The 22,746-nt window shown below is 35.3% G+C and overlaps 1 protein-coding gene across 8 annotated transcripts in view; it reads left to right on the top strand.

Moving 5' to 3' along the window:
* The window catches only part of WWP1 (WW domain containing E3 ubiquitin protein ligase 1), a 133,998-nt gene that overhangs the window by 36,101 nt on the left and 75,151 nt on the right, over positions 1-22,746 (top strand). For all 8 annotated transcript variants that reach the window (XM_060610839.3, XM_060610833.3, XM_078441486.2 and 5 more), the window contains 2 exons: positions 8,633-8,771; positions 9,395-9,519. In XM_060610839.3, the coding sequence (XP_060466822.2) occupies positions 8,633-8,771; positions 9,395-9,519 (264 nt within the window). The remainder of the gene's footprint in view (positions 1-8,632; positions 8,772-9,394; positions 9,520-22,746) is intronic.

A 22,746-nucleotide genomic window follows, 5' to 3' on the forward strand; every position in this document is an offset into this window, starting at 1 on the left:
CCATACGGTCTGTACCATTTTGTGTTCCTGGATATCTAAGAGAGTGCCTGTTTCCCCATAGCTTCATCAAAAGATGTTATCAAGCTCTGGGTTGTTGACAGGGAAGAAGTAGTATCTTGGGAGCGCCTGGGTGGCTCAGTTGGTTAAGTGTCCGACTCGTGGTTTTGGATCAGGTCGTGATCTCATAGTTTGTGAGTTCAAACCCTGTATCGGGCTCTGTGCTGAGAGCACAGGCCTGCTTGGGATTATCTCTGCTGCTCCCCCACTTGGGCTCACTCTCTCTCTCAAAATAATTTTATTTTTTAATGTTTATTTATTTTAAAAGTAGTATCTTGGTGTCATTGTAAATATCATTTCTCTCATTATGAGTGAGGTTGAGCCATGTTTAAGGGGTATTGTATTTCATCTTCTGTGAACCATGGGGGTGTATGTTTTGAGGCAATTCCCTGGATGATTCTGATGTGTACTTCACTTCACAACCACCTAGGTAGGTAATTCCTAATATTTCTTCTTTTGCTCTACATAAGAGGCTTACAGCCACATTTTTCATTTTCAGTGTTATTTGTGCAGGACCTGTGGCTAACATATCTGAGGTGTAACTTTGTTTTTGGTCCTGACCTTTGTGTGAGTTCTTAGTTGAAATAACAAAAACTTGATCTGATTGATTTGAGCCAAAAACTAACTTACTGAACAGCTATCAAGTAGCTCATAGAATCACCATAAAGTCTAGAGAACCAATTGGAAAATAGTTGTGGACCAGAGAAGTGCAAGTAGCCAAGATAATGCCACCATGGTATTTATCATTTTGAGTATCAATTACTCTTTTGAAATACAGTGATGGTCTTGGGAAACTGAACTTGGACCTATGCTAAATGGCACCAGATTTTAGTCCTTGCTTTTCTCTTTTCCCCTTTCCTCCCCTCCCCTTTTACCTTTCTTTCATTTTGTTGATCTAATTTTTTAAAAATACGAAGCACCGTATAATCCACAATCTTAACTGATTTAACAATACCTTTTGGAATAAATATTTACTATTTTACTAGTAAAGACTGAGAATCAGATCAAGTGTCTTCTGTTAGGAAAATCCCAAGGTTTTAGAAGTCTAAGTTGTCTGTCGCTCCTTTTATTAGAGAACAGTGACCTCTGTTGATATTTCTTCTTTTTGTTTTTGTTTTGTATTGATATTTGTTTTATTTTTAAAATAATCAGTACCATGTTTAAGACCCTTCTGCTATTACAGTTTGGCAGGTATGATTTATAAACTGACATATTCTATTAACTGATTTATTTTTATTCCTATTTCTGTTCTTAACACATCTGATTGGCAGTAGCAAATAAGAATATGAACATTGATCATGGAAAGAAGGAAAACTGTAAAAAAAATTAAAAGAAAGTTACCCACCGTAATATCGTGATCTACTAGAGTAAAGCATGCACATAAGCATAGTAGCAAACATACGCATACCATCTAAAAATAGTTGAGATTTCAGGCTTTCTTTAGGAAAGGATAAGAAACAGAGTGCAAGGCATATAAAAATGTAAGACTTGAGATTGAAAAGCTACTGCACTGTTATGTTCACATTTGTAAATTTTTAGCTATTGTGTCTTCTATTACTTTCACCTTTTAAATTGTGATCATATGTATCATAATTTTGTATGAGTGTTTTAACTTTAACTTTATTTAGCTTTATTCTTTTCAAATGCTTCAACATTTATGGAATAATCTATCTTTTCCCATGGATTTGAAATGCTACCATGATCATATACAAACATCTTATTCTTTTTTTCATCTCTGCCCTTACATCGTAGATTATTTTAATTTTAATTTTTTTTTAATTTTTTTTTTTTTAACGTTTATTTATTTTTGAGACAGAGAGAGACAGAGCATGAACGGGGGAGAGTCAGAGAGAGAGAGGGAGACACAGTATCTGAAACAGGCTCCAGGCTCTGAGCTGTCAGCACAGAGCCTGACGCGGGGCTTGAACTCACGAACCGCGGGATCATGACCTGAGCGAAGTCGGACGCTTAACCGACTGAGCCACCCAGGCGCCCCTTTAATTTTCATTTTGTAGTACTTTACATAATATATTGGGAGAAGTCTCATTACTTGGTATTTTAAAATATATCTGCACCATTCTTTTTTTTTTTTTTTAACCTTTCATTTGAATTTTTGAGTCGTGCCTTCCCTTTTCCTCTGCTGCCATGCCGTCCCAAAACTCCCTCAAAACCAATGTTAATGTTTTCATTTAGATCGTTTAAAAATAACATATTAAGGGTCCCTGGGTGGCTCAGTCAGTTAAGCATCCATCTTCGGCTCAGGTCACAATCTCACAACTCATGAGTTTGAGCCCTGCATCAGGCTCTGTGCTGACAGCTCAGAACCTGGAGCTTGTTTCAGATTCTGTGTCTCCTTTCCCTCTCTCCCCCTCCCCTGCTCCCAGTCTGTCTCTCTCTCAAAAATAAATAAACATTAAAAAAAAATAATAATGCATTAAATTAGAGATAATTGAAATCTTTCATTGTTAAAACTGCCAAATCCAGGAATATATCATGTCATTCCCATCAAGTCTTTTATGTCTATCTGTGAGGTTTCATAGTTATCTTCATGCAGATCCTCTACATTTATTTATTACTAGATTTGGGGGGGGTGGGTAGGCATTATTATTTTTTTCCTGTTTTTAATTTAATTTATTTCTTGGGGTATTTTTAATTTATTTTTTTAATTTACATCCAAATTAGTTAGCATATAGTGCAACAATGATTTCAGGAGTAGATTCCTTAATGCCCCTTACCCATTTAGCCCATCCCCCCTCCCACCCCCTCCAGTAACCCTCTGTTTGTTCTCCATATTTAAGAGCCTTTTATGTTTTGTCGTCCTCCCTGTTTTTATATTATTTTTGCTTCCCTTTCCTTAGGTTCATCTGTTTTGTATCTTAAAGTACTCATATGAGTGAAGTCATATGATATTTGTCTTTCTCTAATTCGCTTAGCTTAATACCTTCTAGTTCCATCCATGTAGGTGCAAATGGCAAGATTTCATTCATTTTTATTGCTGACTAATACTCCACCATATGTATACGTGTGTGTGTGTGTGTGTGTGTGTGTGTGTGTGTGTGTGTACACACACACACACACACCACATCTTCTTTATACATTCATCCATCGATGGACATTTGGGCTCTTTCCATACTTTGGCTGTTGTTTCATGTGTCAGTTATCCATCTGGATGTTGTCTATGAAGAAGTGTCTATTCATGTCTTTTGCGCATCTCTTCACTGGATTATTTATTTTGGGAGTGTTGAGTTTGGTAAGTTCTTCATATATTTTGGTTACTAACTTTATCTGATATGTCGTTTGCAAATATCTTCTCCCATTCTGTTGGTTGCCTTTTAGTTCTGCTGATTGTTTCCTTTGCTGTGCAGAAGCTTTTTATTTTGATGAGGTCCCAGTAGTTCATTTTTGCTTTTGTTTCCCTTGCCTCTGGAGACATGTTGAGTAAGAAGCTGCTGCGGCCAAGATCAAAGAGGTTTTTGCCTGCTTTCTCCTCGAGGATTTTGATGGCTTCCTGTCTTACGTTTAGGTCTTTCATCCATTTTGAGTTTAGTTTTTTGTGTATAGTGTAAGAAAGTGGTCCAGGTTCATTTCTCTGCATGTCGCTGTCCATTTTTCCCAGCACCACTTGCTGAAGAGACTGTCTTTATTCCATTGGATATTCTTTCCCGCTTTGTCAAAGATTAGCTGGCCATAGGTCTGTGGGTCCATTTCTGGGTTCTCTATTCTGTTCCATTGATCTGAGTGTCTGTTCTTGTGCCAGTACCATACTATCTTGATGATTACAGCTTTGTAATACATCTTGAAGTCCCGGATTGTGATGCCTCCTGCTTTGGTTTTCTTTTTAAATATTGCTTTGGCTATCCGGGGTCTTTCTGGTTCCATACAAATTTTAGGATTGTTTGTTCTAGCTCCTTAAAGAATGCTGGTGTTATTTTGATAGGTATTACATTGAATTTGTAGATTGCTTTGGGTAGTATTGACATTTTAACAATACTTGTTCTTCCTATCCATGAGCATGGAATGTTTTTCCATTTTTTTGTGTCGTCTTCAATTTCTTTCATAAGCTTTCTGTAGTTTTCAGTGTATAGATTTTTCGCCTCTTTGGTTAGATTTATCCTAGGTATTTTATGGTTTTTGGTGCAAGGGATTGTTGATTTCTCTTTCTGTTGCTTCATTATTGGTGTATAGGAATGCAACTGATTTCTGTGCATTGATTTTATATTCTGTGACTTTGCTGAATTTATGGATCAGTTCTGGCAGTTTTTTGGTGGAATCTTGGGTTTTCCGTATAGAGTATCGTGTCATATGCAGAGAGTGAAAGTTTAACCTCCTCCTGGCCGATTTGGATGCCTTTTATTTCTTTGTGTTGTCTGACTGCTGAGGCTAAGACTTCTAATACTGTGTTGAATAACAGTGGCGAGAGTGGACCTCTCTGTCTTGTTCCTGACCTTGTTCTTGAAAAGCTCTCATTTTTTCCCCGTTGAGGATGATATTAGCACTGGGTCTTGAGGTGTTATTATTATGAGTGGGTCTCTTAAATGTTGTCTCTTTAGATACACGCATACGGACTCTTTCTGATAGATTTTTCAGTATTTATGTAATCTTAGAAGAGAGGACGTTTTGTGAATAACACCAAAGGAAACTTATTAAATGGAAAAATATGTAATTCACTAATTAGAATCTTACTTGAATTAACAAGGTTATTTTTTAGTTACTTAAAATCATAGCATTTTAGTTCTTTATATTAAATTTTTGCCCAAATTGTATCTTTTAAAAATCACTTTTTTTTACCTTGCTAGCACCTAGTATTATTGAAGACTTTGCCAATAAAAGGTGTAAAATGGATAGATTTTGAATGTATCTGTAATTAACTCAGAAGAGTTAATTCTATACAGTAAATATGAATAATAATAATGATAGAGTAATAGTTACCATAAGTGGTTGCCAGGCATGCATTTATAATAATTGTACTTGCAGGCTTTTCTTCACCAATCCTAAGAATCAGATACTATTGTTCCCCTATTTTTCAAATGAGAAAATTGAGGGTCAGAGAGGTTAATTGATTTACTTAAGGTCAGGTATCTAGTAAGTGGCAGAGTTAAAATATGAACCCAGATGTGTCCACATATGACTTATTTTTTTTAAAAGCAGTTTTAGGTTCACAGCAAAATTGAGAGGAAGGTACAGAGATTTCCCATATACCTCTGATCCTACACATGCACAGCCTCCTCCATTAATAATCATTCACCAGAGTGGGGCATTCATTACAATTGATGAACCTACTTTCACACATCATAGTCACTCAAAGTGCATAGTTTACTTTAAGGCTCATTCTTGGTGTTATACCTTCTGCAGGTTTGGACAATTGTATAATGACCTGTATCCATCTTTATAGTAACATAGAGTGTTTTCACTGCCCTAAAATTCTTCTGTGCTCCATCTATTCATTCCTCACCCATTCCCCAAGCCCTGGCAACCACTGATCTTTTTACTGTCTTTCCTGGAATGTTGTATAGTTAGAATTATGCAGTATATAGCCTTTTCAGATTGACATTTTTCATTTGGTAAAACTAAATAAAACTTAAATATGCATTTAAGTTTTCTCTAGGTTTTTCTGTGGCTTGATAGCTTATTTCTTTTTAGTGCTGCATAATATTCCATTTTCTGGGTATACTACAGTTTGTTCATTCACCTACTGAAGGACATCTTGGTTGCTTCTAAGTTTTGGCAGTTATGAATAAAACTGCTGTAAATATCCATGTGTGGTTTTTTGTGTAGATACAACTTTTCACCTCCTTTGGATAAATACCAAGGAGTACAATTCCTGGCTCATATGGTAAGCCTGTGTCTAGTTTATAAGAAACCAACAAACTGTTTTTCAAAGTGGCTGTACCATTTTGCATTCCCACCAGCAATGAGTAAGAGTTCCTGTTCCTCCACATCCTCCGCAACATTTAGTGTTGCTGGTGTTCCAGAGTTTGGCTGTTCTAATATGTATGTGTAGTGGTATCTCATGGTTGCTTAAATTTGTTTTTTTCAGATAACATTTTAAACAGCTTTTCATATGCTTACTTGCTGTCCACATACTTATTTGGTAAAGTGCTGTTAAGGTCTTTGGCCCATTTTTTAAAAATAAGGTTGTTTTCTTATTGTTGAGTTTTAAGAGTCCTGTATATATTTTGGACAATAGTTCTTTATCAGATGTGTCTTTTGCATATATTTTCTCTTACTCTGTGGTATGTCTTCTTATTCTCTTGACATTGTCTTTTGCAGAGCAGAAGTTTTTAATATTAATGAAGTACAACTTATCAGTTGTTTCTTTCATGGATCATGCCTTTGGTGTTGTATTTAAGAAAGCATCACTATACCCAAGGTCATGTAGATTTTCTTATCTTCTAAACAGTTTTATGGTTTTATGTTTTATTTAGGTCTGTGATACATTTTGAGTTAATTTTTATGAAGGATGTTAGGTTTGTGCTTGCATTAATATTTTTGCATGTGGATGTCCAATTGTGCCAACACCATTTGTTGAAAAGACACCTTTTGCTTTTAACACCATGCAGTATTGCCTTCCCCTTCTAGTGTATTGATAAGCCCTGCTTATTTTGAGGAAATCACTCTTCAATTTGGAGTGAAGAATCTTGGGTGGGGGACTTTTTGAGAGAGAGATGTCTGTGCCTTCTATGTCACTACAGTGGTGTTGAACTTAGAGCAATTTGCAACAGAAGGATGGGAATGAGTTTTGCCAAGACCCTGATAATAGCACTTCAGGCATTCCATTGAACACTCCGATTGTTTTATGTTACCAGTACTTAATTATAGTATTTCTTTGAGTCTCTCTTGCTGTACTTCAGATATTAATTAAAGATATACTATATTTCAAATACTTGTGGCAGTATTTATCACTTTGTATTTCAGTGATTTATTTGTGTGACTGTTTGTTACTATTTTCTCACAGTAGAATGGAAGGCATTAGCTTATGTTCCTATCCTTAACATGTGATACAGATACGGCATGGAGGAAGTGTTCCACTTTCTCATCTCAGACCCATGTATTCATAGGTAATAGATGATAGAGGTGATCTTGATAAGTTGTTATTACTGCTGGCAGTCGTAGTTTGCGCTGAAAATACATACTCCTTATTTGAATTAGTAGTTGTAAAAATTATTTAAAATTAATTGCTTAGCTTAAATTAAATAGGTCTTCCTCCAAATCAGGTCAATTTGATATAAAATTCACTTTCTGTGAAGGGTTATGGTTAATTTTTCAAATGACATTTTGATATTAATGTTTTTATTTGAAAAAGCAAATACTTCCCTTTTTTTGGAAACCAAAAAACCAGATAAAGCATTTTTTAAAATATTGCCCAAGTTCATATAATTTTCAGTAGGCAAGTATGAAACACTACCTGTAGTGCACAGGTTAATAGGTATGTTGAATCTGAAGATACTTACCTTTCTCTTGATGCTTGATGCAGTTCATTATTAAATTCAAATGGTTGGCAAGGATGTGGAGAAATTGGAACCCTTATATCCTGCTGGTGGGGATGTAAAATGGTACAACTACTTTGGAAAACAGTCTGGCATTATTCAACAGAGTTATCATATGACCCAGTAGTTCCACTCCTAGGTGTATGCCAAGAGAAATGAAAACATATGTCCACACAAAAACTTGTGCATGAATGTTTATAGTAGTATTATGCACAATAGACAACAACCCAACAACAACAACCCAGTAGAAACAACCCAGATCTCTTATCAACTGATGAATGGGCAGATAAAAAGGATACCTGTACAGTGGAATATTATTTGTCAATAAAAGGAATGAAGTACTGATACATGCTACAACATGGATGAACCTTGAAAGCATGCTAAGTGTGAAAGAAGACAGTCACAAAAAACCATATGTTATATGAATCCATTTCTGTGAAATGTCCAGAATAGGCAAATCTATAGAAATGGAGAGTAATTGGTAGTTGCCTAGGGCCAAGGGGGAGGGACTGGGAGGAAATAGGGTGACTATGTGGGGTTTCTTTTTGGGGTGATGAATATGTTTTTAATTTGCTTATGGTGATGGTTGCACAACTGTGAATATATTAAAACCATTGAATTATAGGGGCGCCTGGGTGGCTCAGTCAGTTAAGCATCTGACTGGCTCAGGTCATGATCTTGCGGTTTGTGAGTTTGAGCCCCGCGTCGGGCTCTGTGCTGACAGTTCAGAGGCTGAAGGTGCTTCAGATTCTGTCTCCCTCTCTCTCTGCCCCTTCCCCCGCTTGTGCTGTCTCTCTCTGTCTCTTAAAAATGAATAAATGTAAAAAAATAAAAAAATAAAAAAACCATTGAATTATACAGATTAAATGGGTGAATTATATGGTATGTGAATTTTATTTCTGTAAAACTGTCAAGAATTCAAATGATTCTTGGGCATTATCAATAATAGCCCTTTTGTATTGTTTCTTCATTCTCCAAGGAAAAGAGTTTAAGTTGCTTAAGAAGCACAGTTCCGTTTTTATTGATTTATTACTACAAAATACTATTTGTTTACATGTATTCACTACTGATTATCATGTTTCTGTTAGTTTCTAGTGCCAAACTAAAAAGAAAAAAGAACTGGTTTGGAACAGCAATATATACAGAAGTAGTTGTAGATGGAGAAATTAAGAAAACAGCAAAATCCAGTAGTTCTTCTAATCCAAAATGGGATGAACAACTAACCGTGTAAGTACCTTGCATAGAGAATGCAAAATTTCCAAAAGGGAAAGTATGCTTGAAAATCTTTTGTGATTTTGTTGTTGTAGTTGTAGGATGACTTCAAAGTAGGAGTGCAATTTTCTAGTGTGAATATACAATTTTAAGTATGATGAGACTTTTGGTTAATTTTATTTTCTTTAGAGAGGAAGTATAATAATTCTTGCTTTTTGCTTTATTAACTGAATTATTCCATATACCCATATTTTCTGTTACTGTCTTGTAAAAATAGTGTAAAAAATCAGTTATCCTTAATTTTGTCATTTGAAACATAATGTTGGCATAGTAGAAGTGTTAAAAAATAATGCCATCAGTTGTCTTAAATCTTTAGGAATTTGTTCAAATAGAAATAGTGTTATTGTGAAATCTCAACAGGACTCTTGATCTATTGCTGCTATTTTGGTTTGCTAATTATAAAAATTCTTAGTTACTGAAGTCCTAATATACGTGAAAGCAAATCATTATTTTTATTCATAATTCAGATAGTTTACTGTTTCATACAGTATTTTTTCTCAAACTGAATTCATGGCTTTTTAAAAATTATTGAAGTAAATGTATACTCCTGTATTTTTGTTATAATTTTACCCATACAGAAATGTGACCCCACAGACTACATTGGAATTTCGAGTTTGGAGTCATTATACTTTAAAGTCAGATGCTTTATTAGGAAGAGCAACCATAGATCTGAAACAAGCTCTGTTAATACACAATAGAAAATGTAAGTTTTTGTTCTGATCTTTGTTTCTTTAAAAACTTATTTTAGACTCTTTACAAAGTATCCCGAAGTCCAACAGCAAAAAATAGTTTTGTATTTACAAAAGAGAACTTTTAGTTATTGCCTGTGATTGCTTTTAAGTTTGTGGTATTACATGAAATAGGAAGTACTGTGACCTTTCTCCATCTAGCAGATTTACATTATCCGTGAGTACCCTGTTATCAGTGATCATCAGTGATTTATTATTTTCTTATTACATACTTTAAAACTTGACAGAATGATCATAATTTGAGCCTGTTGCTAACTTTGTTAGTAATTTGTACAGGATAAATTCTTACTCACATTTTCTTATTATATAACTAGTTCATTATAGAAAATACAGAGAATATACAAAATCATAGAGGAATATAAAATATCTGTAATTCTATCCGAGGATAACCACTCCTAATAACTTGGTCTCTTGTCTTTTTACTGTTCATAGATACATATTTCTTTTTTTGCATCTACTGGTTTATCCCCTGCTTTTTTCATTTAACAATGTAATATGAACATAATGTTTACATGATACTAAATATTTCTAGCCTGGGTAAGGTGGTTTAAGCTTCAGTTATTTGTAAATCTCCTTCATTGCATGCAAAAATTTTGGGGTATCCTTATGTTCATAATTCTGGGATAAGAGTTCATTTCTTTTAGCAAAATCTCAAAATATTGGGTGGTCCAAAGAGTCTGGTTTATGATTTAACTTATCCCTTATTATTTAACATTTAGGCAGTTCCTAATAGTTCACTCAAACCAGTGCCCCTGTTCAGATATGTAAATCTTCCTGTGCACTCCTTTATTTCTTTAGAAATTTTCTCATTTCCAAAAGATGTGCTGAGTTACAGGCTAAAATGCTAATGTTTTAAATAATGAGTTGATTTTTTAAAGTTTTTTTCTGTTTTTAACAAAAATCCACATACAACCTAAAAATCCGTGTTTGATGTAGTTTTTGGACATAGGAGTTATGAGTCAAGAAAATGTATAAGGCTTACCAATTTTTATGTGTACAGATGTTTTAAAAAAATACTCTTTTGAAGCAGTGAAAGTTTAATTCCCTGCTATGCCATGGCTTTTGGTCATGCAATTCTCTCTTGGTTATAGAAATAAGTAGTAGGTCTTTTAAGCATATAATACCCTGCCTGGTCTGATGGTGGCTGGATTTGTGCTTTTTTTCTTGGCTATATGGCATTATTGGTGTAAATATATAATACCTCAGTTAACTTCTGTTATTTCAGAATTATGTTTGGTTTTGCCAATTTATATTAGCTCTTTCTGCATTTGATTAAGTTTTGCATGAGACTTTTATTTTTATTTTGAGTATACTTGATGTACAATGCTACATTAGTTTCAGATATACAACATAGTGATTTAACAACTCTATATTTAGGCTGTGCTCACCACAAGTGTAGCCACGGTTACCATACAAAGCCATTATAACACCACTGACTATATTCCCCATGCTGTACCTTGTATGCTTGTGACTTATTCCATAACTTGGAGCCTATGTCTCCCACTTCTTCACCCATTTTTGTCCATCCCGAATCCTTCCCCTCTGGCCACCATCAGTTTGTTCTCTGTATTTGTGTGTCTATTTTCTCCACATGTAAGTGAAATCATATGTTATTTGTCTTTCTCTGACTTGTTTCACTTAGCCTCTAGGTCTGTCCATGTTGTCGCAGATGGCAGGATCTCGTTCTTTTTTAGGGTTGAGTAATATCCCTCTGTGTGTGTGTGTGTGTGTGTGTGTGTGTGTGTATGCGCACGCACACACACACACGTGTGTATAGATACATATACACATATATATGTATATATGTACATATATACACACGTATATACATATATACACACACACACTCCACATCGTTTGATTTTTTTTAACTTTTTTTTTTTTTTTAAGTTTTATTTATTTTGGGAGGAAGGACTGAGATAGAGGGAGAGACAGAATTCCAAGCAGTCCCCACACTGTTAGCCTGACCCAGGGTTGAACTCACAAACTGAGATCATGACCTGAGTCCGAATCAAGAGTTGGACACTTAGCTGACTGAGCCACACAGGTGCCCCCACATCTTTTTTATCCATTCATCTATTGATAGACATGGGTTCTTCCATATCTTGGCAGTTGCAAATAATGCTGCAGTAAACATAGGGATGCATGTATCTCTTCGAGTCAGTGTTTTCGTTTTCTTTGGGTAAATACCCAGTAGTAGAATTACTGGATCATATGGTATTTCTATTTTTAATGTTTTGACAAACCTCCATACTGTTTTCCACAGTGGCTGCATCAATTTATATTCCCACAACAGTGCACATTCCCACAACAATACATTCTCCACATTCTCCCCAATACTTGTTATTTCTTGTTATTTCCACATTCTGACAGGTGTGAGGTGATACCTCATTGTGGTTTTGCTTTGTATTTCCCTGATGATTAGTGATGTTGAGCATCTTTACATGTCTGTTGGCTATCTGTACGTTTTCTTTAGAAAGATGTCTGTTTAGATCCTCTGCCCATTTTAAATGTTTATTTATTTTGAGAGAAATAGAACAGGCCAGGGAGGGACAGAGAGAAAGAAAATCCGAAGCAGACTTTGCTGTCAGCTCAAAGCCCCGACATGGGCCTCACAAACTGAGATCATGACCTGAGCTGAAACCAAGAGTTGGACACTTAAGTAAGCCACCCATGCTCCCCTCTACCCATTTAAAATCAGATTATTTGGGGTTTTTTGGTGTTGAGTTTAGAAGTTTTTTGTTTTTGTTTTTATTTTTTTATTTTTTTTTTTTATCAGTCCCTTATTGGATAGATCATTTGCAAATATCTCCTCCCATTTACTAGTTCCCTTTTTGTTTTGTTGATGGTTCCTTTGTTGTGCAAAAGGTTTTTCGTTTGGTGTGGTCCCAATAGTTTACTTTTGCTTTTGCTTCCCTTGCCTGAGGAGACCTTTCTAGAAAAATGTTGCTAAGGCCAGTGTCAAAGAGATTACTCCCTTTATTTTCTTCTGGGAATTTATGATTTCAGATGTCACATTTGGGTCTTTAATTCATTTTGAGTTTATGTGTGTGGTTTAAGAAAGGGGTTCAGTTTCATTTTTTTGCATGTAGTTAGCCAGTTCTTCCAGTACCATTTATTGAACAGACTGTCTTTCCCCCTGTGAATTCTTGCCTCCTTGGTCATAGAAAAACCATATAAGTGTGGGTTTATTTCTCAGCTCTGTATTCTGTTCCATTAATCTATGTGTCTATTTTTGTGCCAGAACCATACTGTTTGATTATTATTGCCTTGTAGTATATCTTGGAAGTCTGTGATTATGATACCTCCAGGCTTTGTTCTTTTTCAAGATTGCTTTGGCTGTTTGGGCTCTTTTGTAGTTCCATACAAATTTTAGGACAATTTGTTTTAGGTCTGTGGAAAATACTATTGATATTTTGATAGGGATTGCATTAAATCTGCAGATTGCTTTGGGTAGTATGGACATTTTAACAGTATTCTTCCAACCGATGAATATGGTAATGTCTTTCCATTTCTGTCATCTTCAATTTGCTCATTAGTATTTTATAATTTTCACAATATCAGTCTTTTACCTCCTTGGTTAAGTTTATTCCTAGATATTTTATTCTTTTGGTATAATTATAAATGGAATTGTTTTCTTTTTTTCTTAATTTTGTAAAAAAAATTTATTTACTTAAAAATTTTTTTAATGTTTATTTATTTTGAGAGAGAGAGCGCACGAGCCGGGAGAGACAGAAAGAGAGAGAGAGAGAGAGAGAGAGAGACAGACAGAAACCGAAGTAGGCCCCAGGCTCCATGATGTCAGCACAGAGCCCAACATGGGGCTTGAACCCATTGGCTATGAGATTATGACCTGAGCCAAAGTCAGATGCTTAACCTACTGAGCCACGCTGTTGCCCCAGAATTGTTTTGTTAATGTCTCTTTCCCCTACTTCACTATTAGTGTATAGAAATGTAACAGATTTCTGTATGTTAATTTTGTATCCTGAAAGTTTACTGCATTCATCTATTAGTTCTGATAGATTTTTGGTGGAGTCCTTAGGGTTTTCTGTGTGTGGTATCATGTCACCTCCAAATAGTGACAGTTTGACTTTTTTCTTGCCATTTTGGATATCTTCTCTTCTTTTTCTTGTTTGATTGCCTTACCAAGGATTTTAAATACTATGTTGAATAAAAGTGGCAAGAGTGAACATCCTTGTCTTGTTCCTGATCTTAGAGGAAAAGCTCTCAGTTTTTACAGTGAGTATGATATTATTAGGTGTGGGGTTTTCGTATATGGCCTTTATTAAACCCACTTTGTTTAATTTTTATTATGAATGTATATTGAACGTTGTCATAAGCCTTTTCTGCATCTATTGAGATGATCATATGGTTTTTATCTTTGATTTTGTTAATGTGGTGTATCACATTGATTTGTGAATATTGAACCATCCCTACATCCCCAGGATAAATCCCACTTGATTGTGGTCAATGATCCTTTTAATGTATTGTTGAATACAGTTTGCTAAAATTTTGTTGAGGTGTTTTGCATTTGTGTTCATCAGGAATATTGGCCTGTAGTTTTCTTTTTTTGTAGTGTCTTTGGTTTTGGTATCAGAGTAATTTTGGCCTTGTTGAATGTATTTGTAAGTTTTCCCTCTTCTTCTATTTTTTGGAATAGTCTGAGGAGAACAGGTATTAACTCTTCTTTAAGTGTTTGGTAGAGTTCTATGAATCCATCTGGTTCTTTGTTTTTGGGGAATTTTTTCCCCAATTTCGTTACTAGTAATTGGTCTGTTCTGATTTTCTGTTTTTTTCCTTATTCACTTTGGAATATCATATATTTCTAGAATTTATCCATTTCTTCTAGGTTATCCAATTTGTTGGCATATAATTTTTATTTTTTATTTTTTAACGTTTATTTAATATTGAGAGACACAGAGAGACAGAGCATGAGCATGGGAGGGGCAGGGAGAGAGGGAGACACAGAATCGGAAGCAGGCTCCAGGCTCTGAGCTGTCAGCACAGAGCCCGATGTAGGGCTCAAAGTTGTGAACCGTGAGATCATGACCTGAGCTGAAATTGGACACTTAACCAACTAAGCCACCCAGGCACCCCTGATATGTTAATTTTTATGTGTTGTGGCATGGATCCCCTCGGGTCATCTTGTTTAGAACCCTCTGTGCTTCCTGAAACCATGATGTCTATTTCCTTCTCCAGGTTGGGGAAGTTTTCAGCTGTTATTTCTCAAATAACAGGGACAGAAAACTGTCCCTTTCTCTCTTTTCCTTCTGGAACCTATATAATGTAAATGATTGCTTGATTTTGTCCAAGAGATCCCATAGCTTATCCTCAATTTTAAAAATTTCAGTTTTCTTTTTGTTGTTCAGCCTGGGTGCTGTTACCCTTCCTTCCAGATCACTGAGTTTTTCTTCATTGTCTAATCTGTTTATTCCCTCTAGTGTATTTTTCATTTTTGTTTTTGTATTCTTCAACCCAGATTAGTTCTGTTTTATATTTTCTTTTTTGTTGTTGTTGTTTTTAATTTTTTTAGATATTTATTTTTGAGAGAGAGAGAGACAGAGTGGGAGCTGGGGAGGAATAGAGAGAGAGGGAGACACAAATCTGAAGCAGTCTCCAGACGGCTATGAGCCATCAGCATAGAGCCTGACGTGGGGCTCAAACTCACGAACTGCGAGTTCACAACCTGAGCTGAAGTCGGACTCTTAACGGACTAAGCCGCCCAGGTGCCCCAGTTCAGTTTTATATTTTCTGTCTTTGTTGAAATTGTCACTAAGTTCATCCACTTTGCTCTCCAGTCCAGTGAGCATCTTTATGACCCTTACTTTCAGTTCTTTATCAGGTGGATTGGTTGTCTCTATTTCATTTAGTTCTTTTTCTGAGGTTTTGTCTTGTTCTTGTTTGGAGCATATTCTTCTGTCTCCTCATTGTGCTTGACTTTCTTTTTTTCTATGAATTAGGCAAAACAGCTCCTCTCCTAAACTTGAAGGAATGATTTTGTGTATGGTCATGCATGGCACCTCTTTTTTAGTGCACATGATCATTTCTCTTAACTCACAACCCAGAGTTAATAATGACTAAAAATTGGTGAATTTTGTTTGTGTGTGTATAAGAATTGGGATTGTATTCAGTTTTGCATTCTGCGTAGCTCTCTTAATGTTATGTGTTTTTCCCTGTATCATTCAGTGGTATTCTTTGTAAGCTAATGTAGTAATTCTGTATTTTATCACATACTATAATTTATTTAACCACACTTCTATCCTTGCTGTCTAGATACTTTCCAATTTTATTATATTAGACTGTATTGAACCTTCATATAAAGACTATAATTTTCCTCCCCACAAAGATTATCATATTTATCTGCCAAAATGACTTTGTAGGAAGGCTGTAATGTTCAACATTCTTTGAAAGGAAACTTTTATAAATGGTATAAATTTGAAGTTATCTCTTGTAATTTAATTGAGCAGAGTATGCGCAGAGGAAAAATAAAATTTTGTAAACATTCATACATTTCTGAAGTTGATGGATTCAGAAATGCTAGTAGCAGCATCCTATAGACCCTAGGCAATCTATTTTTTTTTTTTTTTTTTAATAACTTAAAGGTGTATTAGTTTACCAGGGCTGCCATACCCAAATAATAAAGACTGGATGTCTTAAAGACCAGAAATGTGTTTTCTCTCGCAATTCTGGCAGCTAGAAGGCTGAAATCAAGGTGTCAACAAGGTTAGTTTCTTCTGGGGACTCCTCTCTTTTTGGCTTATAGATGACCATCTTTTTATAATCATATGGTCTTCCCTCTGTGCACGTGTCTGTATCCAGGTTTTCTCCTTTTACAAAGGCATCAGTCATTATTGGATGAAGAGCACCCTAGTAATATCATTTTAATTGAATTACCTTTATTTAAAGATGCTATTTCCAAATAGAGTCACTTCTGAGGTACCAGGGATTAGGACTTAAACATTTGAATTTGGGGGCAGGGGGAAATAACTCAGCCTACAACAAAAAGTAAATTAATTTTTAAAATTAAAGCTTGTGAATCATGTTTTAAAGGTAGAAGAAACCTGTGAGTCCTGTAATCCCAATGACTCATTTATTAAATAACTTTTAAGGTAAGTGGCTTGCTCAAGAACAGAAGTAATAGCAGAGTTTTGACTAGAACACAGGTTTTCTGATCATTATTTTTTATTTTTAATTAGAATAATGGAGAGTTAATGTTCTAAAATTAAGATGGCTTTGTAGGATTTAAAAGTACACTCATAATTGATCACATTCTTGAGTGCACTTGATTTAGCCTGTTGGCTTGGCACTTGGACATTGTCCCTCTTGAAATTTATAAGTCTAATTTCTTCCTGTTCTCAAGGCCTTGACATTTTCTTCTCATAAATTCATGTTTTTACTATCCCTTTTCCTCATATGTTTTAGTTAAGGGTGGAGGCTTCATTCATTTGAATAGGTATTTTTCCCAGTTTTGAAGATAATTACTTTTTCAGCTTTCATGGTGTAATATGAGTTGTTATAGCCTCAAATAAAACCCACAACTAACAACATAAAATCATCTCCTCTCCCCCCTCTTCCCTAATCTAACTGTGGCTTACTAGGTAAATTCTTTCACTTCACATTTATATCCCAGTGAGCCTTGCAGTTCTTAACCTTCATTTTTTTCTTGTTGTAAGCTAGTTGGATGGTGTCCAGAGTTTTTGCTCATGTGATCCTCTGAAATATTGTTTCAGTGCTTTTGTGGATTTAAGCCTCATTTGCCCTCCAACCTTTAGTTATGTGTTCAGATCACCAGAATGCCATTCTGAATTTTGGAAATTATTTCGTTGGCTCTGCAGAGATATGTGGTATATTACCAGCCGTGGATACTGATATCTGAGATGTATTTCCTTCTATCAATTCCACTATTTCTTAAATCGCAAAGGAAAAATCCCTCTATTATCAAAGATAAACACGCCTAATACTAGTTAAAGTGGGAAGGACAGATTTTAATCAGTAAGATGCTATTGCAGTAAGGAAGAAGGTTCAGTTTAATCCGAACTCCTTTTTGTACAGAAGTAACTGGGCATTTCAAATGGAGAATGAGGGAGTAGAGAGGTGGGTGGAAGCTAAGTAGAGTCAGAGAAGTGAAAAATTATGAAGTGTTGATTGGTGTAAATGTGATTAGGCCAGTTTTCTCTACTAGTTAGAATTCTGTTCTCCCACTTGGACTGAGAGTCCTAGGCCCTGTCCTTCCTGATGATTACATTTCATAAGAGTGGCTTTCAGGTCTTTAACAAAGACACTCCTGAGTTATAGGAGATGACATATACAGTTGACCTTTGAACAACACAGATTTGGATGCTGTTTTCTCTTCCTTATGATTTTCTTAGTAATATTTTTCTTTCTTCCTAGCTTACTTTACAGTAAGAATACAGTATATAATACATATACCATTTTAAATATGTATTAGCTGACTGTTTCTGTTATCAGTAAGGCTTCTGGTTATCAGTAGGCTATTAATAGTTAAATTTGGGGAGAGTCAAAAATTCTAGGTGGATTTTCAACCGCACTGGGAGTCAGCACCCTTAAACCCTGCTTTGTTCAAAGGTCAACCTACATCTCAAAGAGACAGAGGAAGGATTTACCATTGTAAATTGTCTACAGGTGTACTGGAACAAACAGTAAATTCTTTAAGCAGCCCTGAGCTTTCTCAGGCAGACACTTTAAGTGGGGCCATGGTCATTCCTGAGTTGTTAGAACCAACATAGTGTGTATTCAAGTTTTTTTAATTTGCAGAAGAGGTGGTGGATGAGATCATTTGTGCTGTTTGGAGTTTTTATAGGCCAGAGTTGAGCCCTACTTGAGAAGATGGCTCAGAGGAACTTGACTAGAGTTGGTTTAAGGAAAGAATCTTTGTGCACCATGGGTGAAAAGTATATACATCAGAGTGTATATAGACTCTTTGTATAGAGTCTTTGTTTTGTATTTCAATTTTGAGACTGACAGAGCTACTTTAAACACCCAAAAGAGGAGTGAGATGGCTGCTACTCAAACACTGGGGACCACACTGAGTTTTTTTATGGTATTAGTAGAACTAAGAACTTTGCTTTTGTTGAGGAAAGCATTTAGAAATCCATTAAGTTCACTTTAAATTGAATTATGTCACAAATGTTTTACAATAATCAAATAATTTGAAAATTATTTCCTTATATCAAATGGTAGGGAAACACAGTAGAGAAATGTGCCACTTATGATAGAGGACAGAGCATAAGTCAAATATAATATTAGTTAAAAATTTGCTTTAGTCATATATACTTAGCTAATACTAATTTGTTTAGTTTACTAAGTCTCAAGTTCTCTTCTTTAAAACTCCCTTAGTATCAGTGCAGACTAAGATATATTAAAACAAGGTTTTGAACAAATAGTATTCTCATACCTAGTGATATAACCATATTTATGTTCTTCTAGAAAGATTTTTATGATTGAAATTACTAGGTGAGAGGGAATGAGCAGTTTGAAGCCTCCAGCTATGCATAGCTGTCTCACTTGCCTTCCTGAAATATTATGCTAATTTGTACACACAACAAAGTATATGAGAGTGCCCATTTGGAAATATTTGCCATACTAATAGATTTAAAAAATGAATGCTATTCTTATCAAAGCTTTCTTTAATAATTGAAAAACTCACATATTTATTGATCATCCATATTTTATCATTTGTGTCTGATTATCTTATAATCTGTACATTTTTTATTGGTTGTTCCTTTTTTTCTCACTGATTTATAAGAGCTCTTTTTTCTGCTAATAATTTGCCACTTTTTTATTCTTGGTTTTGACTTACAGACATTTAATATTTTTTCTGTCATTAAAGTTTTTCCAACTTCCATTTTTTTGTGTGTGTTCAGAATATTTTCTATACTCTATTATTTCCATTATTTTCTTCTTATACTTTCATTATGTAATTTTTTATTTCTTTTGTAAATTTTGAAATTAATTTTGTTACACCATAGGAGATGGGAACTTTGTGAGTTATTGCACATTGACTCATAGTGTGATATAATGGAAGGACTTGGGATTTAGAACACCTGGTTATTCTTGGGACTGTTACAACTTGTAACCTAATACACTCATTTTGTTTCTAAAATTCTGTTGTAAACATACATAGCTGTATGTTGGCCATCCTCCAGAATGGTCCCAAGCATTCTTACCTTCTGGTGTTTGCACCTTGTGTGGTCCTTCCCACATTGAATCAGAGATGGTCTGTGACAGAATATGGTAGAAATAATGGTACAGGACCTCAAAGACTTGGTCCTAAAAGACGTTTCAGCTTTTGCTCTTGTCTCTTGGATTATATACTCACAAGTCACTAAGGTGAAGACTGAAGAAGCCCTATAAAAAACGTAAATGGAGAGGAACTGAGGCCTCTTCTCAGCTCTCGGCACCAGCTTGTTAGCTATGCATATGAATCATTATTTAAGGGGATTTTCTAGTGCCTCCCAAATTTCTATCCCATAGGAACTGAGCAGTAATAAACGGTTATCGTTATTTTAAGTGACTAAACTTTAGGATAATTTGTGGCTTTTTTTAATCTTTATTTTTGAGAGAGAAAGAGAGAGAGTATGCATGCTGGGAGGGGCAGAGACAGGGAGATAAAATCCTAAGCGGGCTCCAGGCTCTGAGCTGTCAGCAGAGAGCCCAACGTGGGGCTCGAACCCATGAACGAACTGTGAGATCATGACCTGAGCCAAAGTTGGACGCTTAACTGACTGAGCCACCCAGGCACCTCAGGATAATTTGTTTCTTAGCAATAGATAATACAGTGTGCAAGCAATTTTTTTAATGTTTTATTTATTTTCTTGAGAGAGAGAGACAGAGTACGAGTGGTAGAGGGGCAGAGAGAGATGGAGACACAGAATCTGAGGCAGGTTCCAGGCTCTGAGCTGTCAGCACAGAGCCTGACACAGGGCTTGAACTCAAGAACCACGAAATCATGACCTGAGCCGAAGTCAGACACTTAACTGAGCCACCTAGGTGCCCGGCAATTTTTTTAAATGGCTTCAATTTGACTCTTGAGTTAAATCTAAATATGTGAAACACCTTAAAAAACAAGATTTTTGAAGATCTTTATTTTCTGTAGAGATAGAGTGTATTTTTTCAACAAACCTGTGATGGATAAATTATGTAGTTATATTATCTAGCTTCTCAGAGACTCCGATTGTTCTGTTGCCCTATTAAAACTAAGAAAGAATGTCTAGGATGGAAGAAAAATCAGATTCTGCCTTCTAAGTTTCCTGAGGACAGTCCTATCATAATAATTTAAACATTTATTAAGTACCTACCTTTTTTCAGATACTGAGGATACATGACTAAATTAGATGTACACAATTTCGGCTCTTTTGGAGACTGCAGTTTTAGGTTGGGGAGGTGAGTCCCACCCCTCACCCGCACCCCCCAAAAAAATTCTGGTGATAAGTCTGTTAAAAGAAATAAGTGGAATAAGTAGGTAGGTTTACTTTAGGCTGGTCAAGGTTTATCCTGCTTTCTCAGTATAATATCTGGCACACATTAGGCATTTACATGTTGAATAAATGAATATGTCTGAGTTGGTTTGTTTATATGTTAACATAATACTCTCACCCCCCCCGCCAACATACATATATGTACATGTAGATGGAAATATTATTATTCCCAGTTTTATGACTCAGATGTTATATCCCAATTTTCCATGTTCGGAATTGTGAAAGACTAGATGCTGTAAACAGCTTCCTGCTGCATAGTTATGTCCCTGATAGAACAAATTTTTGTGGCATTAATGATCTTTGCAAAGAGGCAAAGTGATCTTCAAGGCCTCCCTTCTTCCAAATAAAGAAAGAAAAAGCAAAATCTTACAAATTGGAGTTAGAATAGTAGATGATGCTGATAGCAGTTTTCAAGGTACTAAGCTTTTGGCTCACAGCAAGATAGGGGAGCTGTGGTTGGATTCCTGTAGTCTAGACTCTTTGGGGTGCCCTCGAATCACTACCAGCATTAGAAACAGACCTGACTGTACTAACGCCCAAAGACTACCCTTGGTCTAATATCAGAGAATGAACTCACCATCAAAGATTATAAATTATAAGAAGCCATCATAAGCAGAGGTTGATAAATGTGTTCTGTAAATGGCCAGATAGTAAATATTCAAGCTTTGCAGTCTCTATTGTGTACCTATTCAGTTCTTCCATTGTAGTGGGAAAGCAGCTATAGAAGATCTATAAATGAATGAGCATGACCGTTGAAATAAAACTATTTACAAAAACAGGTAACAGGCCAGATTTGGCCTGCAACCAGTTTGCTAACCCCTACAATGGAAGGTGGAGTAAAGGAGGTATTTTAAGAGATAATGGCTGTTTGAATACTGATGAAAAATAAATTCTTAGGTCCATAATCTCCCTAGTAAGATGATAAAGAGAAAGTCATGTTTTCATCAAGTGAAATGCATGACACCAAAGTCAAAAAAAGCAGCTGTAGAGAAAAACAGATCATTTGAATGGAAATTATGAATTAGAATTACAGAATTAACAGTAATAGAAGATAGTAGAAAAATATCTTCAAAGAGTTGAGAGATTATCATCAATATAAAATAGTATGCTCAACAAATCTTTTGAAGATGAGAATCCAGGCATTTACAGATTAAAAAATGAGAGCATTTACCATCGAGAGACCTACATTAAAGGGATTTTGAGAGGTTATTTTTAAGAATCTACTCAAGCTAATGTTAGGAACAAGAGCTAAATCTCCACATTGCATAGTTTCAATGGAGAGTAATGACAAAAATGAAATAGAATGGTAGTCAGTATAGTTTTCTTCAGCTACAGATTGTTAGAATCTAGGTAAAGCTGAAATTCATGCTTTTGTAGGTTTTCCCCCCTATACTGTTGTTTTCCTCCTAGTCTCTAATTGTTTTAATTAATATTTTTGTGATGTGGGGTGAGGTTTATAGTGGTATAATTCTATAAGATCTTTTATTATATAGTTCTTAAATTTTCTGCAAAGAATTTCTGTTGTGATTATAGTGGTCTCAGGTATTTTTTTTGTCTTTTCTGTACTTGGATAATTCGTTATGCTTACGCTGGACATTTGATAAATGGGGAAAAAACACCCAAATTCATTAAATGTAGAGAAGACCAAAATCAAGGATGTGATCTAAGAAGAAATATGTTCCA

Source organism: Panthera onca, chromosome F2 (assembly GCF_046562875.1).
Source record: "Panthera onca isolate mPanOnc1 chromosome F2, mPanOnc1 haplotype 2, whole genome shotgun sequence".
Lineage (NCBI taxonomy): Eukaryota > Metazoa > Chordata > Mammalia > Carnivora > Felidae > Panthera > Panthera onca.